Genomic DNA, 10,686 nt, shown 5'->3' on the forward strand with positions numbered 1-10,686 from the left:
ACGTATTCCTCTTATAGCCGAGTATATTATCACTCTAGCTGTATATCCAGGCTATATTTGCTGCAGAATGCCTCTCGGATCTAAAGACACCTCCTTGCCGATATCATCGGTGGACAAAACTCCAAAGCGCCTGGAAGCTTTTGTGCGCCACTCCGCACGATTCTGTTGTATGTTTTAAGATCTGTTAACTTTGCAGCCTGCGAGATATACATCATGTGAAATGCGTGGAGGCAACCTGTGGTGAAACTTTCAAGTTTGGTGCATTTGGGGGCAGACAGCGCCCAATGAATGAGCGGCTACTCTGACGATGCTGCCCGATCGTCGCCGGTCGACACGCCCCCAGCATGGATACACCGAGCAGGAACAGGCGCTCGGGAGACACGCACTATGCTGGAGACTGTTTGAAGCCGCGATGGGAGTTAACGCATCCAAGTTTCTAGACTTCTTGTTCTTACCAGCGTCGTTGCGCTAAACAAAGACTTTGGGTTTCTGTTGTTTTCTCGCTCGCTCGCTCGCTCTCTCTAAGGGGAGGTTGTCTGCATTTCTGTCCTAGGCGTTTCTTGCACAGGATGTTGATGATATTGGAAAGCCGGGTAAGATCATAAAGTCAGTTCTCTCTGATGAGAACGACCTCCTCCTCTCCACCACCACCACCACCACTACACAAAGGGAACCACGGAACAAGTACTTTTTCTTCCCCTCTCACGGGATCATTTTTATTTGATTTTTGTGAATGTCATTAAGAAGCAGAGGGGGCTCTTTCAAAGACAAAATGGATCACTTTGCAGCAGAGTGCCTTGTTTCAATGTCCAGTCGTGCAATTGTTCATGCTCCTAAAGGGAATAGGGAGATTAAACCAGAAATCCCATCCTCCTCCAAGAACGGGGAGGAAATTAAGGAGCCTTTGGTGAAGGATAACTCCTCTCTTTTTGTGGTGGCGCGGATTCTGGCGGATTTTAACCAGCAGACTCCCAACAGTGTTGCCGAGCAGGCAAAAATAAAAGATGAGAGCATGCCGAACCTTAGAGATGATGGAAAATCTGCCACACCTTCCACCATCTCCGATCCTTCTCTCAAACAAAGAGGCAAAAAGCCGCGGGGACGAACTGAGCAAGAGCCGCCTCAGAAAAAGCACAAATGCCACTATTCAGGTTGTGAAAAAGTTTATGGCAAATCATCCCACCTCAAAGCCCACCTAAGGACACACACAGGTCAGTTTCATTGGGTGCATTGGATGTTTGTTGCTGTGAACGTGGGTTTCCCTTATGTATCTGAGAACGGATGGGATGATTTAAAACACTGAGATACCAAAAGTGTGGATTCTCGTACATTCATAGCGCTATGTGTACAGAGGAGATGATTGCTGTGTTTCGAGTCAGTGACTCATAAATATTCACCCACGGATCCACCCTGAATGGATACTATGAGCACATTCAGTTTAGCAGTGGCCTGTATAGTTTCATAATGCAGTTGTGCGAACTTTATGAAACGTCCTTTTAATTTCGGTTGCGGGGGTTAGAAAACAGTGCCACTCCCACTCGTGTCTCAGAGCTTTGTGACGGCTTTCCTTTAACCCCCCACCTTACTCACGCACACGCGCGTGCGCGGGAGCACACACATACTCACAAACAAACCCCACCGCATGGAACACTGTGTTCAAACTGCAGCGCAAATGCAGAACAAAATTACACAGATCAGATTTCGGGCGTTCTTCTGTTCGCTTTAATTAAAATAAACTTTGGGTTGTACCACGGCAACACGAGAGTCGAAACCCTACAAAATACAGCCTAATGTCCCCATTAGAGAATAAGCCAAGTGTGCAATAAATAAATGTGGGCATGCTGAAAGTTTGCAGTCCAGCAAGTGCGCCGTCACACCGCTGAGAGAAACCCTTGCAAATGCGCTCCGGATCGGCAGTTTGCTACCTGTGACCTTCCCAAAGGATACCTCCACATCTGCGCTTTGCATTCCGCAGAATAGGCTACTGAGATAGTGAAGGATGTAGATCGACTCAAATTGGGGGGTTGATAAGAGCTGTGCAGTAGCCTGTCTGCCCAAAGCCCTTTGTTGTGATGTGCCACACCCCCACTAGACAGACTGCCAGCTGATCTGGCCAGCAACAGACTCAGCTAGCTGAGCCTCGACTGAGGAGCCTTTGCTTTTCCCCTCCTGCTCTGTATACTGCAGTTCATCATCTTCTACACACATATCGAGCTGACAGACCAGAAACAAAACAAAACCTTTATCACAGGAATCGCATACAAATTTATTGTGTGAACTTGACTCATCTCAAAAATTGTTATGAATAGAGAAAGAAATTAAACCAGAAGATTGAAACTATGTGGAATAGATTACCCCACCAATCACTAGATTTACAGGGTGTGGGAAGAACTGTCCATCTGAAAATCAGGCTAAAATTAGGCACAGGTTGTGAAGATTTATACAATCATTTGCTGTTGTCATGTTGCAATCAAGTTTTCTAAAATTGTTATTGAAAATAATAGTTTTTATTTGTCAGCTGCAGGTGGTGGCAACTGTCGTAGTAGCAGTATGCAATCAGTGTTTGTCAAGGGAAGTTAAGAGAGTGAGACACAGATTTGGTGCATGCATAAAAAAGGGCTCTAGCTTTTTCTTCAGTTGCATCCTAAAGGAAATGAAAGGTCTCTCTACTGATGCAGTTCTATTGCTGTCACTCAGCCCTGTCCTTGTCCTTTTGCCTATTAGCCATTTCCTTTCTTTTGGGATTCACTCCCCTATGGCTTTGTGATTGGTTTGCAGTCTATAATTTCTTATAATTGGGATGGTTTCTGCTTATTTTACCAGATAGTTAGAGAGCGTGAGTCATCTCAGTTAAGCTGCTTTTTTCTCAGCCAAACTTCCAGCAGGACTCTCAAAGAGCCAGCCTTCAGCATTCAGCCTTCAGCATTCAGCGGTGCTTCTCCTGAGCCCAAACCGTGTGAGCTTAGTGCAGTTTCATTGCTCCGTATTAACTCTGCCCTTGTCTCTGTGCCTATTAAGCATTTCCTTTTTTTCGCCTGCCTTTCTGTTTGGATACACTTCGGCGTCTGGCTTCACGATTGGTTTATGTCCCATAAATTGTGAAAATAATGACTGTTTCTGCCTGTCTGATTGGATAGGCCCAGAATGTGGGTCATTTGAGTTCAGCCGGGATGCCTCAGCCAATCTTGCAGTGCTTTCACAGAGCCAAAATCTGGCAGCGTGCTTCCCTTCAGCCCCTACTAGCAGAGTCAAGAGAGAATGGATCCCAGCCCAGTCAGTTCCTGCCAAACACCACTATCTAATTGAGGAGGAAAACACTGTAATAGACACCAAACAAAGAACCGGGGACAAGACGTCCTTACTTGACTCCTATAACGCCCAAAGCCTCATCATCCCAGCTTTTGCATATCTTATGAGTCTTATTCGTTAGCATCTTAAGAGAAGATGAAACCTGTAGGTTGTTTTTGTAAAGCAGTGTCTACAACACAATTCCATAAATAGGTCAAAACAAATCTTCCCCATGAGTCACCATCATTTTTTATCATATATTTACATGTTTTATGTGTTATTTTATGAATGTCATTTACATGCGCTTACTTATACAGTTTATAGTCAATTTAATTAGAGTTTAGTGTACTGTCAATGTAATGTGTTTTTGTGTCTTAAACAAGCTACATTAGCTATGGAGCCTGTTTTTCCTCCAACCTGTAAGTTTTTAGGACTCTTTAGACGAGCCTTTCGCGGCCACTCCAGTTACACTCATAACCAGTATACTGAGCATCCCTGAAATAACTGTGATTGGTTTCATTAATGAAAACTGTCCACAACAAGGCCCATGTTACTCAGTGTGATGTTTGGGCTTTCATTTACTGTCTTTGTGTAATTGTTTGTCAGTAGATTATGTGGTTACTGCTGGCAGTAGAAAAATTTGCCACTCAGGGAGAGCAAAGATGTTCTTGATCCTCTCAACGGAGATTATGAAGGGTTCATTGTAGGTTTCTTTTGAGACTCACTGTCTAATGCAGCAGACATCTAGGTACACACTGAATTTAAATTGCTCATTATGCTGCATTGAGTTGTATGGTGAGGAATGCGCAGCAGTTTAAGGGTCAAAGGTGACCAGACAGCTTTTTGTCTGATCTCCTGGTGCAGGAGGTGGGCCTTTTCTGTGAAACATGCATTAGCCCTGATATATGGAAAATGAAGTCACGTAACACCGATGTACATATAAACTATTTACGGTGTAACATTTGAATTCATTCAAATTATTTCTTGCGTTCCTTTTCCTCTTATTTTCATGTTCTTTCTGGCTTTTTAGCACCTTTTTTTTTTAAGAGTGATGCTCTATTTTCTAAATAGTGTCTCTAATAGTGTGTCTTGCTTCCATAGAGAGTACATGATGTTCTTTCTGAAGCCTCATTACTCTGTTGTGGTCATCTGACCCAGACTACCATCAAAGGAGAGATGGGCCTTGACTATTCTTCGGCAATAACAGCTCAGACTTTCCGTGTCCTCCACAGCTGGGTCGTACAAAAGGCCATCTTGTCAGTGTAGAAGACTTATTCAGAATCTAATGGAATCACAGGGAGGAACAGCGTCAATATTCCTCAAAGACAAAGAGTCTAATGCCATATTTTACACTTGGGTTGATGTTTTGTCTGAACCTCTTTTGTGTTCTGCTGGAGTATCTCTAATACTGCGAGATGGCTGCAAAGCGTGCCCTAAAAATTAGCGGGAGCACCTGGTAGACCCAGTTATTCATGCATGCTGTCTATTTTCAGTCAAATAACTGTGGTTAATTACGCTTTTTAAATGTAAAATTATCCCAAGTTCCGCATGGAAAAAGCAACAGGACTCTCTGATTATATATACAACTTCACTGCCAGTGGTTTTATATTTGGCTGCACTTTTGCACAGAGTGCACAATGTTCCTGTGTGGCTGGTGGCATTGATGAGGTAGCAGGGTGGAGATGGGGTTTTCCTGCTCTTGCTTGGGCCTTAACCTTGGCACAGAAATCGGTAAAAGCTCTACTGGGGCAGGTCTGTCTGTCTACCTGCCACATGGCAGGATTTCCACCATTGCTCCCATTTGAGCTCTAATTCTGACATGTAATAAGAAGCTCATGCTTCAGTCTTGAGACAAGTTTCCATTTGTCCCCATCCAAATGTTGTACGAGGAATGTGGTGTAACAAGCTACTTCAGGTTCAAATTGAAGCTATGGGATGGATTGCCTTGATGTTATGATTCCCTCATGGTAAAACCTAAAAAAAACCTGTGGCTTTTCCTGTCGTGTTAGCAGCAGGTTTAAATCTTTGTTTTTAAATTTACTGTCGCAACTTAACTGTTTGCTATTAGATTCGATTTGGGAGATTTGTACATGTTAGCTACTCTTTGTTTCAAGGGTCCTCTTTTCATTTAGCACCATAAACATGTTGAAAGTATCGTTTCTCCAGTGTTTGGTCAGCTTTACTGCTTTATTTTTCATAGTAAATAGCAAATGTTCAATGCCAGTATTCGAAACCATGACAATATAGTACTGCTGTAATAGTGTACACCTTGTTCTCTAATGATTAGCATGTTAGCAATGTCAATTTGACAGGAATTTACAGATGCAAACATTCAAGTGTTTGTTTTTTCTGTCGTAAGATTTCAGAATGGCATCTCTCCTGCACAACATGTTGTTGCCTTATAAAGGTCACATGCAGGACGGTATGTGTCGAGTAGAAATAAGGAATCCTGTCTACTAGGGTGTAAATAAAACCAAAGTGGAGCCACCATCTTCTCTGTTATTCTGCTGGTGCAGTGTTTCTGCTCCATGGAAGACATTTCTAAGGCATGCGCTGGCGCACGTGCTGTCCATATGCTATCCTGTATATGACCATGTAAAGCTGATAGTAGGATACTTCCTTGGTGTTGACATATAAACCTGATTTCACTGTGATTAAGCACCCAGGCATGCATAGAGGACAATCATAATACTGAAAGGTCACTGTCAGGCAGTACCCTGAGCTGTGCTGCTTTCAGTGGCCCACAGGGCTTGTGTATTCTTTAGTTAGCTCTAGAGTAGCTCTATAAAAGCTGCTCTGTCTGTTTCCCCCAGCAGCCCCTCCCGCCCTTTTCCAGCCTGAAAAGCAAAATAGGTGCTGAAGCCTGCTGTGTTGCGAGGCCGAGCCCAGCCACGTTTTGTGGTGTGGTGTTGATTACCAGCGGCAGGAAGAGAGGGATACAGACCTGTGGAACACTGTGCATTCTTCATTTTTTTCCCACCTCCACCGCATCTCGCATGTGAGGGAGGGATCTGTAGTGCAAAGACAGAATATACAGTGCGGCATGGTGGGGGTGGGGTCAGTTACCAGGATATTCACTGTCAATGCCCTCCATTGATGTAGGTCATTTATTCAGCTGCATCTGCATCTAATCTGATTAACGTCTGAAGGGCTGCGACCTCAGCGGCAGAACCTGCTCCTGTCAGCCTGGCACTTGCAGTGTTCTGTATGAGAGTTAGACCCTGACTGCGTCTGCTGCGTTATATTAATCGCAGCTTGAATAAGAGAGGAATGGCTGTGAGCTAACGTCAGAGGAAGTGTTTTGTTTCTGGCTGTGCTTCTCGCTACAGTACATAAGGTGTGTCCCCTTTCTCTGCATGATAAATCAGACTTGTGGCAGACCATATCATCATGGGGTGTGGTCCCTGGGTGCAAAACGAGGAGTATTTCATGGAGTCTTTTGAGAAGGATGGCCTCATCAGTCGCTGTAAGACATGAAAATATTTCTGTCCCGCTCACCATAAGAGCATCAGGCATCATACTGGGACAGTTGGTATTATCTGTCTGTCCTCTTATTTCAGTGTGGTGGGGCCTCTCAGGATCTAGCAGGGTTGTAGCCCTTTGTTTGATGGTGGTTAAGGATGTCTGCCTCAAATGAGCTATAGTGTGAGACTCTATCAGCAGAATAAGCTGGCACTGTACCGCGTCTATGCTCCCACCTGCTTCTGTGGACCAACTATAAACACCCTTTAATGGCAGCAGCTGTTTGCATGTCGTCAGTTTAACCGTTGTTGTTGTTTTTTTCTTTCTTTAAAGATAAGTAGGTTGCCTGCAACATATCAAAGCGGCAGGTTGTTTTAGCACGCACTCAAGGCTGAAAGAGAGTGCCCATTCCAGCTAATTGAGGCAAATCTGTTGAGCTGCTGAATGCAGGCAACCCCTCCCCGCTTTTCTCTTAAACAGTTAAGAGGATGAAGTAATGTATAGCAAAGTGTATGCAGGAATCAGATGCTTGCACTCGACCCCTGCTACATGTCTCCGTGTGAACGTCGGTAGCCCGGCGCGGTGTGGACCGAGTGGAGTGAGTTACGGTTAGTACTTGCAGCCTGTCTGATTGAAATGCATTACAGGAGTGCTTCTCCTGCTGGAAGAGAGTCTGCTGCTATTGTTCACAGCCTGACAGCTATAGGCCCCACAAGGATAGGCACGCTATTCAACCGCGAGCAAGGTCCCTCTCAATGACGACAAAAGATGATAATACGTTAAATACTCTTGTTTTTGAGCTTCTCCTGAAAAGCTTAAGCTGATTCTCGTCACAAGCACCTGACACACCCAGAGGTCCTTTGTTGCTCCTGGTGACTTATTCTCGTCTGCAGCAAACTCTGAATGGAGTCGTCTGAGAAAACATGTTTTGATTTTCTGGTAATTTGTCTGTTCTCTCACTCGGGGTACGGCTGTAATTGTTCATAGACTAACATTCACAGAAACAGTTGGTTTGATCTCAAGTGTGCAGACCACAGAAATTTGTAAGCTTTTGTTGTTATTTTTGCTAAAGCGTTGCCTCCATATACCGCTTCGCGAACAAAAGAAAGGAGGAACTGCAGAAGGCTTAATGTATATTTATTGTTCTGTGCACAGATGTTAGTGTTTATACCACCTTGGCACATGATGGTGTGTGTGGAGGGAGAGGCTGGGCACACTTGGGTTAACCCTGTCTGCTCCAGTGGTTTATGTTGATGAGGGCCCCAGCAGTCATTTTAGTACTACCCAGAATCCCCATCAATGGCTGTCTGCTGGCAGCAAAGATGGCTTCTGGTTGTTTTCAGGTCATAGTCTGCTGTAAACATGGATCCAAATTATAGGATTGTGCTGCGCCCTACCATTGGAGTTAGTGGTGTCCCATTTCATGTTGCCAAGCTGGCTGTGCCACCAAAACCAGCCTTGAAGTGAGGTGGCTCCAACTGTAATGAGCCGTGATCTACAGCAAGGCTCCATACTTTCTCTTTGTGAATTGTTTGCCTCTGTGTAGGTGTAAGGTGCACCTTGTTTTCCTTGTAAGCTCCCCGAGAAAGATATTTCCTGCTCTGGTTCTCGCTGTGCAGGCACAACTAACTTCAAGGTGATCTCTGATGTATTTTTCCTCCTCCTCTCACCCTGCACAGGTATTTAATCTAGTTCTCTTATAGCAAGTTCAAATGAAGTTTGCCGTGTGAAGTTTGGACCATGCCTGAGGACACACCAGGAATGTTATCTGCTCTCGGTCGGCGACTGAGCTCAGTTTCTCCACTGCAGTGCGCGTCAAGAAGAGATTTGATCTTTTCTTTTGCAGGCAGCATCCCTTACACCAGGAAGTCAGATTCCATTTCTCTTAAACATTTCTCTTGAAACCAAGGAGCCCAACTTCTCAGATATGAATGAGAGGAAGATGGAGGGAGAGGAGCAGAGATGAGCTGTTTATTCACTGACCCAGTGGACTCGCAGAGAACAGTTATACAACAAGAATACCTGTGACATAATCTCATTGGCTTGGAGGGGGGACACTTGTGCTTAGTAGAGGTACAGTTTGCGTGCATGATGTATGATGTAACTCATTTTATGGGTAACTGGGTCACTGTGTTCGTTAGGGAAAAGCTTCCCTCATTACCCACCCACCCCCCGCTCTGCTCGCCCTCTACACATTCAGAGAAAGACAAACCACACCCTTGGCATGGCATGATGCCAGAGATGGGATAACCAATGGGTGGGTCCTGGCGTCACAGTCACTATGGTGCTGTGCTGTGACAACACTGGAAGCAGATAGGAAGAAAAGCTGGGTAAGCGGAGTAGCTTACCGCATTCTCCTTTCTACAGAAATGCTGAGTAATAGCTGCAGTCTATTGAAAAATTCTGAAAAGCGACACCCTCATACCACACAGGCTGATAGGCTCTTTCATTATTTCCACTCATTATGAAAGCGTTTTGTTCCCTAAACCATCTCAATGTTAGCAGAATATGTTTACCAGCTTCATGGAAATCCCAATCCCGGTGTTACGAAACAACACTTGATTGGGAAGTTGCACGCTTTTCCTTTATGGGAGTTGATATTTCAAGGCTGGCAGGTTTTTTCTTTTTTATCAATATTCATATTGTTGGCTTTAAAACTCAAAGCTGCTCAGCGAGAGGTGAAAATGGGCACCGTGTCTTTCTTTCTGCCCTTTCCAAGAAGTCACGGAGCTGCAAATAATTTGACCCATCTCAGAGAGTTGCTGCTGGATACCTGATGCTTCCACTACGCATTACTGTATCAGGGCAGATAGACTGGATATCTCAGTCTGGCTCTCTTGTGTCTGGTTAAATATTAATGTTGCCAGATCCGTTACACTGCTTATTTAGCTTTAAGCAGCCTGCAAAACTTAGCTGTGCTTTTAGGCCAATAACTAATTTTTGCAGTGCCAGGTGGCAGCGCTGGTCTCTTCTTTTAGTAATAAAGCAGTGAATGAAATCACTCCATTATGAGCCACGTCAACCAGATGAGCGCCTCACTGCTTACTTTTTCTCCAGGAGCTCAAACAAACACAGTCACGTCGTTCTTTATACATTGTAACGCTGCATCACGCATGAACGGATGTGTGTCTTTGTTAGCTTTGCTAAAAACTATAAATAGCTGCTATGAAAAGGGGACAGGGCTGTGTTTTGGTGCGCGTATGCAAATGTATACATGTCAGTTACAGTGGTTAAATATACTGAGTCTTGTGTGAGCCTGCAGGAACTATAGTGGGCAGGGCTGACTGAGTTTGTCTGGAGCTGAGGTGAGGCGTCAGAGGCAGGAACACAGACCGGACTGTCTAGACTTGCGCTGTCTGTCGGCGTGTTTTGTAACCATGCAGTGTATGGGGAGGTGGGGAGGTGGGGGGAAGGGACTGAGACTTGTGCACCGAGTTCTTGTTGTTGAGACTCTCTGGCATCAGGTAGCATTTGAGTGTTTGATGCTTAACAGCACTCTTTCCATTGTGGCCCAGAGGGAAACCACAGAACAAAGAAATCATTTGGCAGCCGTGTTCTGATGTGCCACCTATAAACATCCACGCATCTCCTTCCATCTTTTCCCTTTCATACTGCAAATCCCTGCCACGGGCGTGCACATTATGATTGATTATTCTTATTCACTAGAAAGAGCCTAACCATTAGAAGAACACATCCTGCGGTTTCCTTTCGCTCTGTGAAGCCAAGCTGGTAAAATTAGACTGCTGGATTTCACTATTGTTGGGCAGGAGCTCAGTAAAATGGGGCTAAATGGAATATAGTATTGACCAGTAGATGCAGGATGCTGCATTTAGGTTCACTGCATACCGTTTCCATATTAGTATGGTAGGAAAATGCAGGATATATTGCAGTATACTGTACCATATGGCCTTGAGTATATTTCTGTCAGAGCCCACT

The 10,686-nt window shown here is 44.6% G+C and overlaps 1 protein-coding gene across 1 annotated transcript in view; it reads left to right on the top strand.

Moving 5' to 3' along the window:
• The window catches only part of klf13 (Kruppel like factor 13), a 17,654-nt gene continuing 6,968 nt past the window's right edge, over positions 1-10,686 (top strand). The window contains exon 1 of the mRNA XM_085167810.1: positions 1-1,211. Within this exon, the coding sequence (XP_085023936.1) occupies positions 734-1,211 (478 nt within the window). The 5' untranslated portion in view covers positions 1-733. The remainder of the gene's footprint in view (positions 1,212-10,686) is intronic.

The sequence above is a fragment of the Neolamprologus multifasciatus genome, chromosome 7 (assembly GCF_963576455.1).
Source record: "Neolamprologus multifasciatus chromosome 7, fNeoMul1.2, whole genome shotgun sequence".
NCBI lineage: Eukaryota > Metazoa > Chordata > Actinopteri > Cichliformes > Cichlidae > Neolamprologus > Neolamprologus multifasciatus.